This window comes from Phalacrocorax carbo, chromosome 1 (genome assembly GCF_963921805.1).
Source record: "Phalacrocorax carbo chromosome 1, bPhaCar2.1, whole genome shotgun sequence".
NCBI lineage: Eukaryota > Metazoa > Chordata > Aves > Suliformes > Phalacrocoracidae > Phalacrocorax > Phalacrocorax carbo.
The window spans coordinates 206,001,990-206,024,710 of record NC_087513.1 but is presented as its reverse complement, the minus strand read 5'-3'; the positions used below and the strand labels follow the sequence as shown (position 1 = coordinate 206,024,710).

At 42.4% G+C, this 22,721-nt stretch overlaps 1 protein-coding gene across 3 annotated transcripts in view; it reads right to left on the bottom strand.

The window, feature by feature from the left end:
* Positions 1–2,977: 2,977 nt before the first annotated feature.
* Positions 2,978–22,721, bottom strand: part of SESN3 (sestrin 3) — a 46,952-nt gene continuing 27,208 nt past the window's right edge. For 2 of the 3 annotated variants that reach the window (XM_064441336.1, XM_064441339.1), the window contains exons 3-10: positions 20,582–20,779; positions 19,645–19,827; positions 19,020–19,256; positions 17,324–17,492; positions 14,964–15,079; positions 12,379–12,569; positions 11,815–11,959; positions 2,978–10,994 (exon numbers count right to left, since the gene is read on the bottom strand). In XM_064441336.1, the coding sequence (XP_064297406.1) occupies positions 10,908–10,994; positions 11,815–11,959; positions 12,379–12,569; positions 14,964–15,079; positions 17,324–17,492; positions 19,020–19,256; positions 19,645–19,827; positions 20,582–20,779 (1,326 nt within the window). In that variant the 3' untranslated portion in view covers positions 2,978–10,907. The remainder of the gene's footprint in view (positions 10,995–11,814; positions 11,960–12,378; positions 12,570–14,963; positions 15,080–17,323; positions 17,493–19,019; positions 19,257–19,644; positions 19,828–20,581; positions 20,780–22,721) is intronic. The other variant, XM_064441337.1, reaches the window with a different exon arrangement.

Sequence of the window (22,721 nt, the reverse complement as noted above, 5' to 3'; positions counted from 1 at the left end):
ACGCGGAGGGTGGAGGCGGATCAGACTCCCCCAGGAGATGATTCAGGGCAGATGTCACCCTCTGGTGGAGTCTCTCCATCTCTCCATCGGTTGCAGAGGAAGCCAAAACAGATTAGCTAGGTAATTTAGCAAGACAAATTAAAAGCCTGTATTCAGGCAGCATCATCTCCCCAGCCCAGCTCTTCTCCTCCTGGTGCTTTGAGTGCATCACGAGAGACACCATGCCATGAGGACAACACGGGAGATTTGGGCTGGGCTGAAACTAAACCATCCTCTGCAGGCTCACACACCGCAGCAGCAAACTGCTGGGGAACTCATTCCTGGGCAAGTCAAAGCTGAATGTTGCAGGTTGTGACTCGTAAACAACAACGGTTTTGGCTGAAATCACATTTTGTTGTATTTTCTGGGTGCAGTTTTTGGCAACATTTCATACCCTGGACATGTCGATACGTTAAACACTAGCCCCACGCAGGAGGAGGAGGCCTTCCCTTCTGCAAAAGCACTTTCCTGAAGATCGGAACCATTCAAGTTTTGCTCCAAGGGCCTGAAGAAAGCTCGAGGACAAAATGCAGATGCAGAGGCTAGGTTTTAATTTAGCAGGAAATACAAATTCAGTGATTATCTTCTTTTACACTTTGAAAAGCTTAAAAAAAAATCAGTTATGCTTACATGAGCTCATTAGCATGATGAATGATGTTAGTTATAACATCTATAATTCTAGCTTGGATTTGTAAAGCCTCTGCTCTGCTGTCCAGGTGTCTCACGGGGTTGCTCCATCGTGATCAAATTAATAGTTATTGGGGGCAGTTTGCATGCTCCCACGTGGCCTGTGTTTTGGGCTAATTTAGCGTGCAATGTTCAAATCAAGTTGTGCTGGTGGGTGCACTTCAGCGGCAATTAATGCAAATGCTTGGTAGAGAGGATCAACTAGTTGCCCCTATACAGGGTCTGGGGCTTGTGGACATTTCTTCCCGGTGCCACAGCATGAGGAGCCCGAGGCTCTGCTGGGCACCCCAATACAAGCTGAAATCCAACCCTACGGACGTGGGCTTGTTTGAGCCATGAGTGGGCACCTGGTCTCTGCTTGCGGTGGCACACCACTGCTGCCGGCCTCCCTGCTGCTGCCGCCTGTGGCTTTCTGGCTCTGCTGGGAGGCTGGGGCTGGCCGTGCTCCCGGGAGCCCATCCCAGCTCCCGATCATGGGGCACACCAGGGTGTCTATCCGTGCTCCATGAAGCTGGGGAGGGACCGGGGAGGGGCACGGGGTCAGCCCAGCCGGGTCTCCCCATGGATACGCCACCCATGTGGGGCTGCCCACCCCCACCCCAGGCACGGCCCTTTCCCAGATGCTGGGGGGCATCCCATGGGGGTCACCTCTGGGGTGCAGGGCGCCTGTCCCACCCGGCGTGGGCACACGAGCACCCCTGTGACATGGTGGTCCCTGGTCTGCCACCACCCTTCGTCTCTGGGTTTCCCTGGCCACAGGCTGGGTTTCGGGGCGAGCCGGCGCGGGAGCAGGAGGCAGCGGGCGTGCGGCTAGACGGCAGCACAGCTGTAGCGGCCGGGGGAGGATGGTCAAGGCAAAGGTCTGGGGAAATCACCAACACCCACAAATGTTTTTGGCTTTGGCTTTCCTGGGGGAACCACCCAGAGGGGCGAGGACAGGGTGCAGGGCAAGCCCGGGGTCCCTGGGGAGCGGGGCTGTCCTCCATCCCATCTGAGCCCTCGCACCACGGGCTGGGTGAAGGTGCAGGGACCAAGATCAGGGCTGGGGTCGCTTGCGGAGGCTCCATCCTTCCCTGCTGCTCTCCTGTTCCGTGGGACCTTTAGGAAGTAAAGCAGGAACTCCACAGCAGCCCTTGGCTTTGAGGAATACTGCAAGTTTTTAATCTTTTTGGCCACGATGCCGGCAACATGGTCGCCCTCCCTCCAGTCTGGAGCTGCACCAGCGCCCGGAGGTGACAGCCACAGCACCTGTAAGGGGATGGGAAGCTCTGCCTGGACCCAAGATGATATTTTCAGTATTTAGAAACTCCCACTGAAAGGAAATAAATGAGCACTTTATGTATTTACAGATCTACTTTTTTTTTATAGTGGTAAGTGTAATTTTCAGGGCAGGATGAAGCTGAACCAGCCAAAGATGCCAGTAAGCAATGGCCTCCTCAGGGCACACACTGCCCCTAGCAGAACTGGAAATGGGCTTTCAGGGTTTTTTTGGGTGTTATTTCCATTGCAGGGCGAGGTGAGAAGAGGCAAGCTGAGCATCCAGCAGCTGGAGGATAAGATACACCCAAAACAGCCCAGGTCCATGGCTTGTGATAACTAGTTTTGTCTCTTTGGAGGGGAGATGAGCACCTCTCCCAGGACAAACCCCCTTGGTGACCCCTCAGCACTATGCCACCCTTCCCCCCGGGGCTGGATGGGGCAGACAGCAGGACCGTGGGAGCTTGGGGGCAATCTGGCTGCTAGGAAGGCTTGGCATTGCCCTGAGCCAGACCCCTCAGCGCACATTACCTCTCTCCTGCGCATCTCCTTCATGGTTTTATGGCTCTCATCCACTTCCGCTCTGATGGGCTGGCTCAGGGCTCCCTGGAAGAGGGAGCCGCTCCCGGTGCATCCCACTGCCTGTGGCTTGCACAGAAGAAATCCCTAAGGGGAGGTGACTAGCCCTGTATCAAGAATGAACATCATGATGCCCGTCACTCCATCCCTCATCACTGACAACTGCCTGTTTAAAAGTCATCGTGTTTGGCAAGTGCTGTATGTTTTTCAGGACTTATGTTCACACAGATTAGAGTTATTTTCTGTATGTCTAGTTTAAATAATCTACATATTAAATAATACACAGATTAAAAATCAGGGCAAGAGCAGGGAGGGGAAGGACACTTCCAGGCCTGGATCTTGTCCCGAAACACAGGATGCTCTGCTCCAGAGATGTGTTCCCCGGCACGTGGCAAATGATGGCTCGAACAGGAGACAGGTTTTATCCATTTTATTTAACCAATGAAATTCCTACTGATAACAATGAAAGTAATTTCAGCAAGTATAAATGCGATACAGTTTTAAACAAACCCCATTGTTCCGTACCTATAAATAGATTTTTCAAAACCTCATAAAAAGTGCAGATTTATGAATTGCTGTTAAAATGTTAATACATGATTCTTTTGTTTAAAAATGCGTTTTTGTCTCTTAACTCACAAAAAAAAAGTTCCTTCTGCATCTGTTCAGATAAATTCAAGTCGGGTAACTTAACTACAAAAAGTGACACACAGAAATAATCCATCCCACTAGGTCAGTCTGTCCTCTGCAAAAAACAAACAAACAAACAAAACCCAACAAAAAAAGCCCCAACCAGCAACAACAGAAAAAAAAAATGATAAAAGCTGCTGTGGAAACCCACAGTGAGCTCCTAGCAGCTGCCTCACCTTGCAGGCAAACCTCCTGCGAAAGCAGGGAGCCCGTGGCATATCTCCAGGGCTCAGGGCAGGTGGTGGCCCGGGAGGCAGGAAGGTGACGTGCCACCCACCCGCAGGGCGCTGTGGGGACCGCGGGGCCCACAGAGGTACCACGCTTCCCTGTTCACGGTGGTGGGAGGGAGCAGCAGCATCAGAGCTTTGTCCTTAATCCTCCATCCCGAAACACCTGCGCAGCCGTGGCAGGAGGAGGCAGGAGGCTGCCAGGCTGGGGCTGGGCACAATTTACCCCCTGTCCAGAGGGTGAGAGGTGGGAGATGCAAAGAAACACCACCCCCGTGGGCACAGCCCTGCCCTGCCCTGCAGGCAAGGGGGCTCAGACCCACAGCCACCAACAGGGAGCCAACGCCGCTTCTTACCCCTGACACGCCGGGCTCTGCAGACGGCAAATCAAGGGCTAAGTTTTGCACTCAAGAGAGGCTTGGAAGCTTTTCAGCTGCAGAAATACTGTGCCCATGTTTTCGGTCCAGCGGCTGGTCCGTCCATCCCTCCCACACCGGCAAGGCTCACGGTTCCCCCTGTGCACGAGCAAGCAGACCACAGGGGTCAGCCAGCGGCAGGCTATGGGCACAGGGGGCTGAAACACACCCAGACCCCAGCCTTCCGGCGTCTGGGTCCAAATGTGGCCAAACGCAGGGCAGCCATGCCGCTCGGACCGTGCTTTTCACAGACAGGGGCTCAGCTCACCCACGGTCGAGAGGGGTCTGCCGGCGTGCCTCCCTGTATCTACAGTGGTATTTTATCTACAGCAGGGTCTGTTTAGCAAGAGCAGTTTAAAGTGGCTATGTTTATCAAGTTTGCTACTTTATGAATTAAAAAAAAACAACAACAAAACAAAAAACCAAACCCCAACAACTATAAATACAAAGACTCTCACACACCAGACACTTGCAGCCTGCATGACTCATAAACCGCATCAATATTCTGTTAAAAAGCTTATTCTACTTAAAACTATACATAGTACAAGAGATCGAAAAGTGGCAGTCGTGTACAGGCACGCTGCCTGCCCCAGGGTGGCCCACAGTCAGGTGCTTCCTAAAAAAATCAAGGAGTTACAGTAACACGGCACAGGACTGCAAAGCCGATCACAGCTTCTGCTTACACTGCATACGAAGTACCAAGGGGAACACAAAAAAGAACTGGTGTTAATACTGATGGATTAAAGAGTAACTATAAAGATCAAAACAGACGTTCACAGCATGCTACATATATTGCTCACAAACTTTTCTTTAAAAAAAAAAAAGGAAAAAGGCTAATACAAAACAAGGAGTTGGCAGTCTGATTTTTCAGTTATGTCAGATAGAAAGATAAAGCATATACATTCATTGTGTGGCTTTCCAGCAAAAGGAGAAAAGGGTAAAACCGAGAGATTTCAAGTTTACAAAATTCCTGTTTTTTTTAAGCTACAGTTTATATCCAGTTCTGGTCACAGTCGTGAAAAGATTTCTGACTGTGTTGCCTTGCAGAGTCCAAGGGCTGTAGCCTAATTATTATTATTTTTCCCCTAAAAGCGGCCGCATCTGGCACCACCCCAAGCAGGGTGCTCCTGCAGCCACCCGGGCACGTGGCAGCCAGGCTGGCGGGAAGAGGTTTGGGTCTGGTGGCACAACATGAGCATGAAGTGGGGAATGAGAAACGGTTTTGGACAGTGCATGTTTGGACCCGCTGCTGCGCCCCCAGATCCCTCGCCTGGAGACACAATGCTTGGTGTTTCACCCACTGCGGCTGAAAACTCCCTTCAGAGGGCTGATGGGGGCAAGAAAATGTAATTCAACCGCAGCACAGTTTTCTCAGGCAGAAGTGAATGGTTCCCTTCCCCTGCTCCATCCGTGGAGTAAGGAAAGGGTCCCGGCTCTTCTCCTACAGCAGCCCCCTGGACACCTCGGGGGGAGGCATCTCCCACCCCCTCCCCTACGCACAGACATACACAAGAACCTCTCGGACACATCGTTGAAGTTTCTTCAACTGACCAACATGTCAACTCCTCCCGTGCCGGCTGTGTCCCCTCGGGAGCACCTGGGGTCTCTACCTTCTGGTGCTGACAGCACGGCTTGCTCCCCACAGTTAACTGGCATCTTCAATACCACCTCTAACTACTGCCGGGAACACGAGCAGAATTCAGATTTGTATTTTCCACAAGCCCTGATGATACTCTCAGTACCCACAGGAACAGCCAACCCTGACTACACCTCCAGCAGCCGCTCCATGGCGTGCGTTTGGATTTATCCCATAGGTAAGTGAAAAACCCAGGCTCACTTGCTCCAGAGGCCGGCTGCAGTTGCCCGGCTGCAAGGCACCCAAGGAGCTGCCGACCCAACGGCCCTGGAAGCCTGCCTGGCACAACAGGACCTCAAATCCCCCATTAGATGTCCCTCAAAGAACCCTTCATGGCTGAACAGCTCAAGCATGGGGAGTTTCTCCAAAGAAAGCATCTCCTTAGTAGATCCACTGGATTATTACTGTAACTCCAGAGACGGGATCTGACACGCTACTGGCAAATGTTACCTAAATGTTGTAAGCAAGTACTGAGTGTCATCCTTTCGAACCAGATTTAGGATTTTCCTGTCCATAAATAACCTAATATGGCAAATAAGTGATTCTGAACATGAGAAAGACCCTCTGAACTCAATAGCAAATGGCAATAGAGGAACCTAGCATGGGTTTACAAGGTAAAGACTAGGAGGTTGTCCCTGCATGACTGCTAAGGGTTGTGAGTTGGGAAGACAGGAAGCACTTGACGCAGGGTGGTGGTGGTGGCAGGTCGGGAAATGACAATTTCTGCCCCTGGTGAGCAGCAGAAGGATTAAATGTCTGCAAGAGAGACCCGATGTGTGTTGGGGGAGCAGCAGCATAACCGCATGCCAGGAAATGTGCTCCAAGGGATAAATTAACACTGATCAAGATGCTCCTGAAGTTTCCTCATACTACCGTGCTCTCTCCATCTCCCACACCTGCGACCTATGCAGTAGGTATGAGACGCTAAATTCATTTTCATTTGGAGATAAAAATTGTCATTTACAGTTCCCAAATGTGGAAAAGCTGGTGGATGCATCTCTTCAAACATAGTGCTGGGGGACATTATGGAGAAGAAATCTCACATTCAGACAGTGAAAACTGATGCTTTTGTCCAGCTCTTGGAATGATCACTAATAGCAAACCAATTCTTTATATTAAGATCAGCTCTGGGAAAGTTCATTTAGAATGAATCCACTCCCCTCTCCCTCCATTTTGTGCAACATCACCCCTTATTTATGGGAGAAAGACCCAATCCTCTAAGGAAAGTAAGTGAAAGAACATCACTTGAAATCAAGGAGATTTGGAGTATTTCTTTCTGGCCAAAACTTCTTAGTCCAGGCACAAGCTATCCACTTGCTATTGCCAATAAATCTTTTCTGGAAGTACAGGTTAAATAATCCAGCTCTTCTAAAAGAGAGTCCAAACTCTGGAACATGAGCCTGAAATGCATGCCTATGTTCATGGAAAACACACATGCATGAGAAACATCGAGAACCTGTTCTGCAACAGCAGCAGCTTACAGTTTAACTGCTTTGGGAGTGATTTCTCTAAGCCTATATTAAGTCCCCAAAATAACCCATTTCAATAACAATCACATAGATCTGCTGCACATTATTCCTTTAATCTCTATGGAAACTGATTTTGTTCTACTGAATTTAGGTGACTAAGTATCTTTAAAAATCTGACTCAAAAATGCAAGCGGGCACCTGGTAGGATTTTGTGCCTAGGTGCTTAAATTCCCATGGAAATTTAGGCAACTAGCTGCTTTTTCCAAATTCCATGAGAACATCTGTCAGCATCACTACAAACAGAAATACTTTTGAAGAATCTGGTGCTTTGACCTTTGTCACTCAAGTAACAGAGAACCAAAATGTTTTCTTTTTTGTTCTGTTTTAAATTTATAGAGACCTATATTTATAATTGTTTACAATCACCGATTTTCCTGTCCTTAAAGTTTTTTTTAATACCTAGGAAGAGCTGATAGTGGCAATTCTTTACCTTTAAAGCTGAAAGTACATCCTCTTCATTTTAACGAAGGCTTTAGGACAAAGAATGTATGTTTCAGTTCAGTCTTGAGGAAAATAAATCCATCTACAGCTCACCAAAATTCTCAGAGGATACCACAACACTAGCTTTAGTAGCTGTCTGCACAAACTGCACCCTAGTTTAAAATGGTTTCCGTTCCTGTATGACGGCACCCTTGTGACGTTCTGCTGCACGCACTGTGTCCTGCGAAACGCAAATGCTTTCTCCAATCGGCACCTTTTTCACTTCTCTTTGTTACAAAAAAAAAAAAGGAGCAGTTTCAGCAAGGAGGTACTCACTCACAACGCACGTTGTGAAGCGATTCTGCAATGGTAAGAAGCTCTCCATGCTCAAAAGCTCCGTTGCCTACTTACAGCATTCCCTGTGCTAGCTGCTTCATTTGTACCTACCGAGCTCTCTCTCCAGTAGACAGGAGACTGTACACTTTCTTTTTATGTTGGTCATGGCTGGGATTTTGTGGACTAACATTAGTGCTGGTAAATATCAATTCCAAGAAAGGAACACAGAGGGAGAGTATCTGCCTTCCAACGATTATGGTACTCTTAAAAAAAAATATTAATGAATGAAGTGTGAAGATTCACATTCATGAGTGCTTTAAAAATGCAAAAAATCCAAGAACACTTGCACATTAGACTTTGGCACAGTGTGAGCCTAAAGCGTGCATAAAGTGTATAGTAGAGTTGTCTGACTTTAAACACCTATTCTGAACAAACATCTATTAAAAATCATAAATTTGAGTATAAAAACTAGACTATAAATTGTTACACTGTAAATGCAATACTTTGAAAAAAAATGCCATGTGGAAAACACTTCCAGAAGTTTCAAGTTTGAATTTAATACTAAAAAAAAAAAAAAATAGAAATAGCAAACTAGTTGTACAATGACATTTCCTATGGTGAAATGTCTCGCAGGCCATTCATGATGGATATGGCACCTTAAAAAAATAAAAATCACTGGTTTACTACAATTTTTATGAAGCAATCCATTTATGGTTTCTATATTTCAAATCTGCTCATTTACTTTGCTCAGAAGGCATGTGAGCTGGCAAGTATATATCATAAGGAAAGAAGTAAAGGCACTCATGTTTCCAAATGTAAAACTCAACCTGCTCTAAGAGTCTTTGCATTTCTGAAGGGAAACTAAGCAGTCACATTAGTTACCCAAATCTAGTTTCACCTCCTTTCCAGAGCTCAGCTGTGCTTCTTGAGAACTACTTGACTTTTCAAAGCAAAGGAATTTAAAGTAGTACTGTACAGTTCCCATCACTTGAAAAAAGCGAAAGTATTGCATGAAAACTTTCTCTCAGCAGAACTGTTTTATGTACAAAAGCCATTAGGTATGGCCGCTACAGTCACAAGAGGGAGGAAAAAGGATCATAACAACTTAGAAAGTTAATCTAAGTTCATACATAGGAACATCTCAACACTTCTGAGAAATATTTGCAGTTAGCTATACAAGATAAATAAATCTGGTGTTTTACCCAATGCTCTCTCTAGAAGAGAGTCTGATGCTGTCTGTTGGGTAGTTTTCTAAATAGCCAATGTTACATTAAGAAAAAAAAATTACTGATTTCTTCCTCAAAAGGTTTCCACATGCAGAGTCTGCAGTCTGAAAGTGCAGAAAAGTGTACAATCATTTAGCTTTCCAATCTGGAACAGAGAGATAAAGCAAAAAAACCAACATGTGAAGTCACAGCAAGGTATCAGGAAAAGGGAAGAAAAGAGAAAACTAGCTTTAGTAGCGTACTGGTCCATGATTTTGTCTAATGAAAAGGAAATAGGACTGATGGTATTTTTTTAAACTATTCTGCAGTCACCAATGGAAAAGAATACTGTCTTATCTTCTACAATCCAATGGAACATTAAAAATAAATCTATCCAGTTAGATTTGAATGTATGCAACAGAAATAAAGGTCACCCTCCTCGAAGAAACATGAAAAGTCCAAACCAACAGTCGAAAGTTGAAGCAGTGACAACTTGCATCCTACCGGGTAAGTTTAAGCATCTCTTTAGGCACTTCACTGGTTCATTAAATGCAATACAAAATAAAGCTATAAATATCAACATTTTGTGCTCTTAAAAATTAGTCAAAAGCAACAGAAAACAGCACAAAAGTGTGACATTTTTGGCAGCTTATTTCTTCCCTTCCCCAATATTACCGGTTGTCTAAGAATGCTTTGTTTTGGGGATGCTTTGGCATCTCAGTATCAGGTTGTCTTAAGCCGTAAAAGCTAAAACAAAACTGCTAGGCCTTAGACAATAAAGAAATTTGGTTTTAAAATTTCTTTATGGCTATGTAAGAAGGACACTTTAGCAGTGGCATGATAGGGAAAAAAGCTTGCTTTCGTTTTAAATATTGCACTTTTCTTTTGTTCACTCACACTAATGCATAGAAACTTTTTAAACTTTGAATATTAAAATTTCATGCTATGAAAAAGTTATGGGAAATAAATTTTATACACCCAATATGAAAGAACAGATATGCTAGCCTTCCTTTACTTTCCTTAGTTAAAACATTGAGAAAGAAGAGAGTGCAAAAAAACCCACAACCCTATTTTTGGTCAGCCTGTGTATTAACTTTATAGGTGCCAACTAAACAAACTGCAACATGTGATGAGCATGGGTATTGTAAGGACAACTGAGGGTGACTGTCAGGAAAACAAGACTATGCATGAATGAAACACAGTAAGTGTGGCTGAAATGGCAAATCGCGAGGCCTCTTCTCTTGGGAAGGGGCACGACAAAGCAGATGAATTTTGCACTTCAGTAGCATGCTGTAGGATTTATCACGATTAATTTCACATTAAAGTGTGCTCAATGTTTGCACCCACATCTTGCATCACCTTCAATTGCTGTAGTAAGACAGTGACTGGCAAGCAGTCTCCAGGAGACACAGAAGAATCCAGTGGGCAATTCAATGCAACGCAGCCCGCGCGTCTCTGTCACGAGTCACGACATGATGGTACGTTCTCAGGACAGGCAGAACCGATCTTCTGCTGGACTCCACTAATCTGAAAAATGATTGCTTGGAAAAAGAAGTCTCTAAGCACTTCGCTCCAGTGCTTAAAGAACAAAGCGCTAGGATTGGATATGATAAAAAGTTTCAGGATCCTGACCACTGCGCAGAAATCCAGCCAGAAACAACGCAGAGTAGTGCTCCTCAGTGTTACTTTTGTTATCATTAGTAATGTTAAGCATCAAGAAAATAAAACACGTCATTGCACATTACAGCCGTCAAGAAGAACGGCTAAACTTTGACACTAGAGACTTGAATAACCTGATGCTACATCACAAACAGCTTCTGGTGTGTATCTATTTTGAAAGGTCTTTACATACTCGGTAAAATCTCCTTTACTTCTGCCCAGCGAATGCTTCAGGTTAAGTGACGAGTTATGGCACGAAGAGCATACAGAAGTTCGGCTTGCATGCGAGCTTCCATTAGAAGTAGATTGACATGAACCTGTTAAAAATTAAATCAGCCGTTTAGTTCACCTCTGAATGCAACGTTGCTTATTCATTTAGGCTAAAATTTCTAACCTTTACTAAAATATCGCTGCAAGAAACTACGTCCTTTTTCCCTGTGCCCTGCTGCAGGACTCCAGTTCCTCTCAAGACAGCTGTGTAGTATGCCAATACTAGACGACATCCGAGGACTGCAAGGAACTAGCCTCAACTGCTGCTTTAAGCAATCTTCCATCTGATTAGTCCTAATAAAACCATTTCTGTATCCTAACGGCATTAGTTCTTTATGAATTGTGTTTTCTTTTCTTTACTACGACCTGTGACCGCTACATAGGAGCACAGAATAAGGAAGTTTACATGCCAGATAGGCTGGCAGGCACACAAGCGCTGAACCCTTGTCAGGAAGCATTTAACGCGGATATGTAAAGACACGCTGACGTTTCTTTTGATGAAAAACACCATGACGATTATAAATATCTGTATGAGTTAAGGTCTTTTTTAATCCCCAGATCCCAAGTATTGGCATAGTTGACCACTTCTGCATTCCCAAGTTTTCTGGTTTTTTTTTTACAGTTGTCAGTTCAATTTTATGAATAAGTCACTCAACAAAATAATAAAAAAAGAATGAGTATTTTCAATACACTAAGAAGTATTTTTGTAAATTTGGTATCTAATACTCAATGAATTAATCTCATTTGTTTTTCTCTGGTTAAAAACAGTTCATCTGACAGATACTGCCATTTTTAGGTGTCACCATATTTTAACTTTTAAACAGCACGGGGGTCTCTGTGAAGCCAGTTTGGCTCTAAAATACGTACCTTCTCCGAGTGCTTGAACTGACGCCAGTAACTGTCGTACATGCGCTTGGTAGTTCTCTCTGGGTAGCAGGTCACTGTCTTTATGTAAACCTTCAGGCTGCGTTCAAGTAACTGATTAACTTCTCCATAATCATAGTCATCATACCTAAATAACACAGGCAATCACTCTGTTGGATATAAGTTTTGAAAAACATGGTCTTTTGCAGCATTATGTTCTTAAGTTTGGGAACTGGAGCATTTATTATAGGTGCTAGAAAGCTACCTGCTAACAGAGGATCTGAAAGGCTTTGTACTAGGATATTGTCTTTTTTCTGAAAAAAGGATACAGGATGGCTTCAGAGAAGACGTTTCTGTAATAATTTCCATCCTGATTCATAACCACTTTCTCCACTGGAAGCAAAAGTTATACTGATACGCCAGCAAAACCACTCTAACTTCCAGACTGAGGTACCATCTCCACTTTAACACCCAGAGTCTAAAATCATGCTTTTCACATGGTTCATTTTTCATTCTGTTTACACCGTTTAAAACGCTATCCTAAGCCAGGGGATTTGTCATCCGTACCTGATTCCATACATACAGTGGACATAGTTAAATAAAGCTCTTCTTAGCGTAGTTGTATCAACATCTTCATGTGTTGCCATAGTGTTATATGTGAGATTATACACCATCCGAAACTTCTCATCGAGGAGATGCCCAATATCAGAATAAAGCCTGTTTACAAGGGAAAAGCCATGATTTTCCCAAGTATAGTCCTGCAGGAAGAGAAGGAAATATATAAACGTACAGATGAAGTGAAGTCGTTATCTGATCCTCTCTATAGCTCAACAGGTTTTGTTGTCTGCTATTTATATAATGTCTTAAAAAAAAAACCCTGCATTTTGAATCCTTCATCCATATCACCTGCTCCATTCCCCCAGGCTTCCTGGCAATGAATATCATGTCGCAACGCCCCAGCTCCAGCTGGATATCATTAGCCTACAGGAGAAAAAAAACCCCAAGCTTCTCTTGGTGTTGAGGGAATTTTCCACAGCCTGCTGTGACACTCTGACCAGTGGCATTCTACGTGGGATAGGCCTGGAAGTTTAAAAACTTGTTTCTCTTGGAGGCTCTGATGCTCACCTCTGAGCAGAGATGCATATTTACTTCCACAAAGGATGTACACTCATTGTGTGAAGTGCTGAACTGTCCTTGAACAAACTAATAAAATCCAGGCTGCTTTGCTCTTTGACAAGCACCTGGACTGCAAGTATAAAAGCTTGCCTGCTTGTATGAGGAATAGGAAAATCTTTGCAGAGTCATGGCACAGCACCAGCAGCAGAGAATGACCCTGCTCCAGAGCAGCATGCAACCACTCTCCACACTGCGGTTATATAGAACATGTTAGTTTGCCCACATCCTGGGCAAGTGCTTAATCGTTCAATCACTGATGCCATCTTTACAATTGAGGGCATCATCTCCATGTCCTTCCTGTGTCTGGCTGTTTTCAAAAGGTACTGCTGGGCAAGGGTCCAGACCACATCTACTGGCCTGGGCCCCTGATTAGGACAGTGGGGAAGAGTATGTAGGACAATATTCAGCTGCCTAGCAGAAGCATTCAGTGACGCCTGAAACACACCACAGCATCACATTCAGCCTCCAGCTGCCAGTCCAAAAGACCATAAGGCTTGTGAGAAATCTGCTGTACCTACCAGCCCTGTAAAAGTGTCCAGGACACCTGGGGCATCATAAAAGCCTCTGAAAACCAGAAGGCTCAGGAGGGGCAAAGAGCTGTTTACTAACAGCAGAGTTAATCCACACTAACGATGAAAAACAGAAAAAAATAATTTAAAGATTCTTCTGTGAATGGAATAACTTTTTCTATTACTAAATTTAAACCCACAGAGATAAAGGCAGCCTTGTTTAATCAGAGTAAGGATTGGACTTATTGCAGAGTTTTGGGATGCTACTGCAATTTAAATAGCATTAACAGCAGAGCATTTGGGAGGATGCGGGTATACACATCTAACTGCTTAAGACTAGGACATACTAGTACAGTTAAATTATCAAGGTGACTCCTTTGAATGCAGGCCAGAGGCTGTCCTGTTTATTTATGAGCAGAGATGTTTTAGTTCCAATTTCAACTTCTGTAGAGCTTTTTTCCATGGGAGCCTGCTGCTCCTAAAGTAGTTAAGCAGAATGTTTGATTTACAGGCACTGACTCTGCCTTATTCATTTTGGCAATATCTACCTACTTTAGGCTCATATAAAGACCGCAGAGTAAATTATCCAGATCAGCAGAGACTGCTATATAGCTAAATACATTTCCTGAGAGTGATCATATGGACTCTTTGTTTTACAGTCTTAGATACATCTTCTGACCATGAAGCTTTCCTGCACCCACTGTTTTTTGAATTGAAGTTCTCTGATTTGGTTTAAGATTTCTTCTATTGCTTACAATTTATTATTAGACTGCTGATAAATCTACTCTATAAGCTGGAACAGAACCACCTAGAATGTCTCTCCTGCTATATATATCATGAAGAAGTTAATGAGTCTGGTCATGGAAAAAGGTGCCAATAGGTAAGACAATATACAGGTAAAATGAACATGCAACAGTACTAAAAAAATATATCCAAGTATAGCCAAAACTTCAGTAATCATATTTAAGAACTCCTCTTCCTTTCCGCCATTCAACGTCCAGGGATTTGGTGCCTATATGAGAATGATACTCACCAAATCATTCCCACAGACCTACAAGCATCTATGTATTGATAACCACTGGACAGAGAATACTTGATAAAATGGCAGGAAAAAAGAGTTCTTCCAATGGATTTTTTCTACAATATCTGGAGGGATGGAAAAGAAATTCCTTCTTTTCTATGTTTCACTTCTATTCCAGATTTAGCGATATGCTTTACAGTTCTTTCTTTACAATTCTAGTAATAATTGGAGTAAGACTGAAAGCTAGTTATTCCCTTCTCTGAGATTCACAAACAGTAGAAGACTCATCTCAGGTAGATTTATGGAAGTTTGCAAGTTATTTAATGGACCAGGACAAGAAAAGGAGCATGCAACAAACATGCCCCACCACAACCACTTTATGCTATTTGCCCTCTAATGAGGTACACAAATATTCTTTGAGTGAATGTACTTTAAAGAGATGGTACCTGAGCTCTGAATGTTGGCAGATGGTCTTCTCCTCGCCTTGCAAAGTCTTTGTACCCAAACCCAGGATCTTCAATATAGCGGGAGACATCTGTAGAAACTATTTCATCATCAAACGCTGTGAATAAAACAGCAAAATGCTTTGCTTTAGGCAAGCACATGAGTTAGCGCCAACTTCCATCTACCACACTACCACAGGACTAGAGAACAATTTTAGAAGTTGTGCAAAGGAAGGGAGTGGTATGAGGGAAAGAAACTTTTCAATCCCAATTTGCCTGTATGGGATCCATCCCTTTCACTGAGCCAACTAAATGTCAGCCTACACCAAACATCTAACATACTTCTATAAAATGGGAAGAGATAGGCTAATCTTCTGTCTGCAGGTGTGCTGTTCCTGCTGTTGACTGCTGAGGGAGGCTAGGTGTCTTAAATAAGGAATTTAGTGTTAGTAAATTAGAAATTACTGTTAGTAAACTCATTCTTTTAGGATAAGAAACAGAAAAATGTACCCTTGCCAACAGGATCGCTATGTTGAGCCGGTATGGTGTCAGGAATTACACCAATTCTGTTCTACAACCCAGAGTATGAGCAACCGGAAAGCAATGCAACACTCCACTTGTAAATATCAGTTGAAGATTATATGAAAGCAGAGTTCTACAGTACATCAGGCTGAAATTCTGCCAGAAGCTCTAGTAACTAAGCATCTTCAGAGAGCTCCAAAACATGTCACTAAGCAAGCGCAGGTTCTCTATCAGGAATCAGTCTTTCCTCCTGAATAAACAGGTGGCTTGATTGTGTAACTACCTCTGCAGAAGTTGACTACTGCATAGCTGACTGCATTTGACCCCAATGTTAAAATCCTGGCTTGCTTCCACATGCATTGACAGAACAGTTGCCATATGTCCACTGTTAGCACCTTGAAAAGTCAGTTAATCTAAGAATTGCAGAAGTGCTTTATCTCTTCTTTGCCTCATTAAACAATCAAAACATAACTGCGTAGGAAGAAGCTCGCACAGCATCTGCTACAGCAAATCCTCAGCAAAGAATAAAAAACCTGCACAGGTACAGTTCTCTCCACTGACAAGGACTGAATTTCATGAAAGGGCAAAGGCCCAACACATACAGACTCCTCAGTTCAAACCAGCAAAAGGCAAAGAGGGAGGAAGGTCAACAAAACTATCAGCAATGGCATAAAAAACCCGCTTCTGCCCCAAACAACACCTCTTCCTTATACATGTGAAGTTGCAGAGACTCATGGAAGTCCTGACTTGATAATGAAACTGCAACGGGTGTCAGTTTATCTGCATTGCTGATACTGTCTGACCAAAGAAAAACAGAGCAAGAAAGGACAATGTCTGTTTCCTAACATCCAGCCATGTCATGTATCTTGTTTCAGAGACTTTGCATGTTCCTAGAGAGCCACAAAACAATCCCTCTGCTGATCCATAACATATTCTTCCTACCTTTTGGGATTAGTGCACGAAAACTTACATGCCTTCAAACACGTTTGGTCTGAAGCTACTGAGATTTGAGTTCACAAAAAACAGTGTCAATAAAATGTGAAGTGTTTTATGTGTCACTTCTTAAAAAGACACAAGCTATCATCTTCAAGTAGCCTCTGCTATGAGGAAATGGTTGGAGATGCTGATTGCCTTAATAGTATTGTTTCTTCAAACACTTTACTTGGTAAAATACCCCCACCTTCTTGCCTAAAGGAAACAGATTTTGTTGTTACAGATTAAGACCTCCAGAGCATATGAAGAATACTGGAAAAGAAGCTTTCAGCTCAGAATTTTGAACATTATTTAAGAATAAAAAGCTGCTAAGAATATCTATCACAACACAGGCTGTGGAACAGCACAGCAGTATGATCACTCGGAACAGTTAAGTTAGAAATGTGCTTTCCAGCTGTGCAGTAAATGGTAGAGAAGTTGAGTCTCATCCCAATCTATTTCCTGAACTAAATGTCATATCTGAAGGCTACTTACAAAGATCATTGAAGTTCTAAGCACTGTAGATCCTAAACCTGTTAAACATCACAGAATATTTATATGAATTAATTAATTTGAAGATACAGAGCATACAAAGAAAGAGAAATTTACACCTAAGTTTTTAAGAAAGCCTACAGGCTTTTTTTTTACTATAAAGAGCTAAATTTCAAGTAGCAAAAAGGATGGTGCTATATGCCAATCAAGAAATCTCAAGCAGATGAAGCAAGTGACAGGACCACCCCTACTACACTGCTACTAGACCAAGAACCAGAATAAAAAAATGGACAGAAAAAGTTGTAGTCACTGAACTGGCCTCAAGTGTGTAGTTCTTACAAAGCACAAACAAAAGGGAACTGGAAAAGCACAAATACCTCCACTAATTACTAGCAGACTCTCCTTCTTCTCCTTTTCAAAGCGAGTTGCCATTTCCTCCTGAGAGGCTTCTTCATCCTCTTTATCTTCTTGTAGCCTCTTCATCCTTTCCATTAAGGCCTCCAGCTCACTTAAAGAATCTGCAATCTGCAAAAACACCATGACATTCTGCAAAATTAGAAGATAGACAACGTGTGTCATCTTCAGATTACATGCTCCACAACAAACATTCTCAAAAATAGATAGCAGCAGCAAACACAGAAACTCACGCCAGAATGCATTTTGTCACATACAGCGTAGACAAACAGCTTTCAGACAGTGAGAAGGAAGCTGGGAAGTGTTAGTCTAACCTACCGCTGTAATCTGCTGCAGTGGATTAACAGCGGAAGGAAGAGGTGGTGTTTGAACGTGGAAACCATAGCCACTTTAATATATATTCCACCACACAGATGGCTCAGGAAAAGCCATCTGTGTGCCCTACATGTATCAGAAAACGACTTTTAATATTAAGGTAGCTTTTCTGAGTCTATTAGTAATGCAAAATATTTTCTGAAGAGATACAGTGCAACACTGCAATGCAGGAACAAAACCTGAGACAGCAAATCAGTGTTTTCTTTTACTTTTCACTACACTTGATCAAAATAACCATTATATTGATCCTTTTTCTTGATTTTGTGAGGAAACTAAATTTCTTTACTAGAAATACATTGAAGTTTGGGGTTCTATGATCTGTACTTATCATTCAGAAGTTTCGTAAGATAAATTGTTTTATTTTTATTTTTCAGCTTTTCCTTCTGATTCTGTTCTTCTGCCCATAGCTATAATTGTTTTCTAGTATGCTACTCTCTGCTTAGAAAGCAGCACAGTCAGCAGCAGCCCTTTGCCTGCTACAAACAGGGAATAAGACACCCCAGTGATTTGAGCTAGCATGTCTTTCAGCCCAGAAATTTAAGATACAGCAACTGAACTGACTGATTACATGTGCGCATTGTGCTGCTAATTTTAAAAAACATATCTAATGACTGCTCATAATCCTGATCTTCCAATACAGGCAATGAGGCTAATTCATCAGTCAGCATTAATTCAACAACATGTCTTTAAAGCATTATAGAGCCACTTTCAGAAAAAAATTTCCACATTTAAGTTAATTAAATAGTCATCAAAGTTCTCTGACGGTTGGTTCAAGACTGGAACACCAGCATGAAGAATTAAATAATTTTAGTTGAGACATTTCCTCCCATCTACATGAAAGTGTTTCAGAAGAGCACCTCTTTTGTGACTGTAGTCCTTGAAGTCAAAATTATTATTATTATGACTTCTGTTTTCCTTCCCATTTCTTCTTTCATTCCAGATGTTAGGAACATGGATGATACAATGCTCCAGTCAGCGACACACTATCTGAAGAAACTGGGACTTTATGGTTTCAGCTGAAAGCAAATTTTTAATCTTGCCCAATGGGCTGGAAGATGAACTATCAAAATCACATTGCTCTGACTACCGTCTGTCGTTAGAACGTGGCCTTCAATAGATTACACTGCAAACTGCTAGAGCTAACGTAGGAGTTACCAGACTCAAGCATTCCAGTAAAGTAGACAAAAACTTCCAAATTACCCTGAAATTTCAACAGGAAAGAATGGAAGAAAGTTTTCTAATGCAAAACAGAGGCAAGCAAAAGAATCTTCCTGCAACACTAACCCCAAAGTTGCTACTTGTGAGGGATGCATTTTCTATGTTGTTGTCATTGGCAAGGTCACAGACACAGAAGTTGTTGACTGCTATAAGTCTGACTCCATTAGATGTATCCGGATCTCTCTCTGGATTGATGCCACTACCAAATACAAAACTTGCCAAGGCATGATAATGTGCCAACAGGACAACAGCATGCACCAGTTCAGGAAGAGACCAATTATTTTCCCCAGTCTTGACAAGTTTCTGAAATGAGAATAAAAGAAGTGTAAATATAAAATTTCTTTCGTCCCCTGGCTTTCCTATAAAACGCTATGTATTTTAAAAAGGGATGAATTCCTTTCTTCCAATAATACCATATTCCTCTTGCACACAAACTCTCGATGGATGAAAAAAAGAGCCATCTAATATATTACCTTTTTTCTTTTGGGGTTAGTTTAGCCAATGCTATTCCTAAGAAGCAAATCTTGTTGGCTTTGTCACACAGAAGAATTTATTGGCTTATTCAAAGCTCTAGTACTTCCTTGAATTTTTTAACTCAAGGTAATGAAGCCTAAACGGACACTTGCATAGTTCTTAGCAGTTCTTACTGCTGGACATGTACTGCTATTACAGGGAACGACTTAGCCGGTACCTGAATGTGCTCTTTCGTGATTAGCCAGGGCCGGTGTGCAAGGAGTTTGTTTATTTCATTCAGATTTTTCAGTCTTTGGGGAATGTATTCTAAACCGTTCAACCACTCTGCAATCCCGCCAGTCTTCAAAAACTCATCAACATGCATATTTATTAGGTAGGAACACTGATGTCTGGCTGCAGCCTGGAATAATTAAACACAGAGGGAAAAGGTCAGCACATTAGCGCGTAATCGGATTTTGCTGCAGGTGGAAGACAGTTTATTAGCACAAAACAAAAATACGATTTGATTCCAAAGGGCCATGTTTTATACTGTAATGCAATTCTGTACAGTATGGAGGATTCGCCAGTAAAAATACATTTGATTACTTTACTCCGAACCACAGAATCTAATTTAGGCTGGAAGAGATCTCTAGAGGAGATCTGGTCCAAGCCCCTGCTCACAGTAGGGCTATCTTAGATCAGGTTGCTCAGAGCCTTGACCAGAAAAGATCTCCATTCCTGGAGATCACACAACCTCTCTTGGCCCCTGTTGCAATCTCTCAACATCCTCACAATAAAAATTGTTTTCCTAGTGTCGACCTGGAATTTGTTGTGACTTGAGTCCACTGCATCTCATCCCACTGCTGCGCACTGATGGCTGAATATCCAGAAATAAGATAACACAGTTTTAACTGCTCTTTGTAAAACCTCACTTTCGTGGGCATGTGAGAATTGTACCACTATAGGAAACAAGGAAACATGCATGCTGTCATTCTCCCTTCTCATTGAAAACCTTCTGGCTAGGCATGCTTTATTATGACAAAAATCAACTATGAAAAGTTACCCCCTGCCAAAATATCACACTAGTGTCTCCTTTCTAAAGTCTTCCTTTTTTCTTCTTTTTTAAAACACAAGTCAAGGCCACAGGAGAAAATACATAGCCTGTTGGTACATACCATTATAGCAATGTAGTGCCTATAGGGCAAAGGAAGAGGCCCATCCATGCGCAGCATATAGAACTGGCTGCGGAGGAAAGACTCCAGGTACTGAGTATGGATACTCATGACCTGCGTGATGTTGTCCAGGCGACCAGATGTAGAGTATTCTTCCACAAGAAGATTAGTACGTTCATCCAAACCATTTGCTTGCATAACCTTAAAAATAAGATGGACAAACTTAACAGAGAAAGCGATTTTCTCTAGCTTTAGCCCTGGAGAGAAACATACTGCCGTATGAAAGGTCTGCCTGTGTACAAACTTAAAGGCAATGATGGAGATCTGGATGTATGTTCGTAAATATACATGCTTGCATGCATGCAAATATACACATACAGATGTTTTTTGTATACTGAGAATTGAAGAGCGCTTTACACTGTACCTCGTTATTTTAATATGTTTCTAAAAACACAAAAACATTTTTCTGCAGATGTTTCCGAAACAGCTAAACTCGCAGGTGCTTGAAGTCAAATCTGTACAGAGTGCTGGAAGAAAGCAACAGCTAAATGGAAAGTCAAGTCTTCATGGAAGTCAGCCTGTATAGACACACACCACCCAAGCATTCAGCCCTAAAACCAATTTCAAAATTAATGGAGAGGAACTGGGTTATGTAACCAAATTATAGAAAGAAGCCTGGCAACCTTCTGTGCTTGTATAATTGAAGAGGAGATCAAATGCTAATTTGTCCATAACATTCAAGTATTATTTAGAATAGGAATTTGATGCTTTCTTTAAACAAAAGGTGTTCTTTAATTATTCCAACCAATCCAAACCTTGGGCACAAGATGAAATGAAAGACCAAAAGAGTAAGTAGCTCTTGCACTGCAAGCCCTGACAGTATTAGTGCTATTACTCAGTGTTTATTACCAAGAACAGCCACTCTCAACATGTTCACCACTGAAGTTACAAGCACAAGACTAGAATACCCAGTATTTATTCTAAAACTGCACAGTATTAAGCCAGACAGCTTACTATTGCAAACACCATGAAATGAGAAAACATTTTAGCTGGTTTACTGTAAATGAAGACAGAAAGTGCGTAAAACCAAGAAAACACAATACTTTTGCTGAAATACTCTACTTAAAATACTTTTTCCTTCTTTATGATGGGCTGATGAATGGACCATGTCTCAAATACTTTTCCATCAAATCACAGAAGCTACTTACAAAGAAATACAAACAACTTACTACATTTTCACTTCTCACCACTGTACTCCACATTTTAATTTGTGGGCCCAGAAAGAAAGGGAAGAAGCAGCTATGCAGTTAGGCAGCTCCACCATTTTTGCAGGTGTAGCTCTTCACTATGACAGCTTTCCTGTGTTTTGTACCCAAAATGATGCCTCCTCAGTTTTCCTTAAGAATGTTTTTACCATCAGAAGTTTATTCACATATTAGAGATCATTTTATCTCCCTTATTATGGTATATCCCTCACTCCACCCCAAGGAGTCCCCCTTATTCTTCAGCAAGTGTATCTCCCATGTATCTAAGAGATCTTTTGTCTCATTTAGTTGTTTCTTGGGGAAATCATACTTCTTGTGTCTCTGATAAGGTTTCTAATCCTCTCTAGCTTGTAAGGAGTTTTTGTTGTAACAGTGCAAGTTATGGAGAAGAAATTCTGCTGACAAAATTGAAATATAATCCTGTAGGACTGCACTGTTGCTATGTTAGGCATAGCAATATGCAGCATTATTGCTTCTGAGATTTATCTCCACCTATATTACTATCCTCTTCATACTGTATATGTATACTTCCTCCTGATTTATTATCATCCATGGATTCATGAACATGTTTTTTAATTCTGCTTGTAAAGCCTTACGGCACTTTAACATGAACCTTTACAATTAAGTTGTTATTGCTCTGTCCATATTCCTTCCATTACGACAATAAAGCAGGCTTTGACACGAGCAATGTAATTATCAAGATTTGTGAGACATTCAGTGTGTTACTAATCTCTAACTACATCCTTCCTATCCACTGTATAATTTCATGCCAAGGAACAGGGGAAAAAAGGTAGCTTAACAAACAATATTTAACATTTGTTTGTTATACTGAATAGCTGTTCTATCCATACAGGCGGAGGTTCCGTGCGTGCACTGGG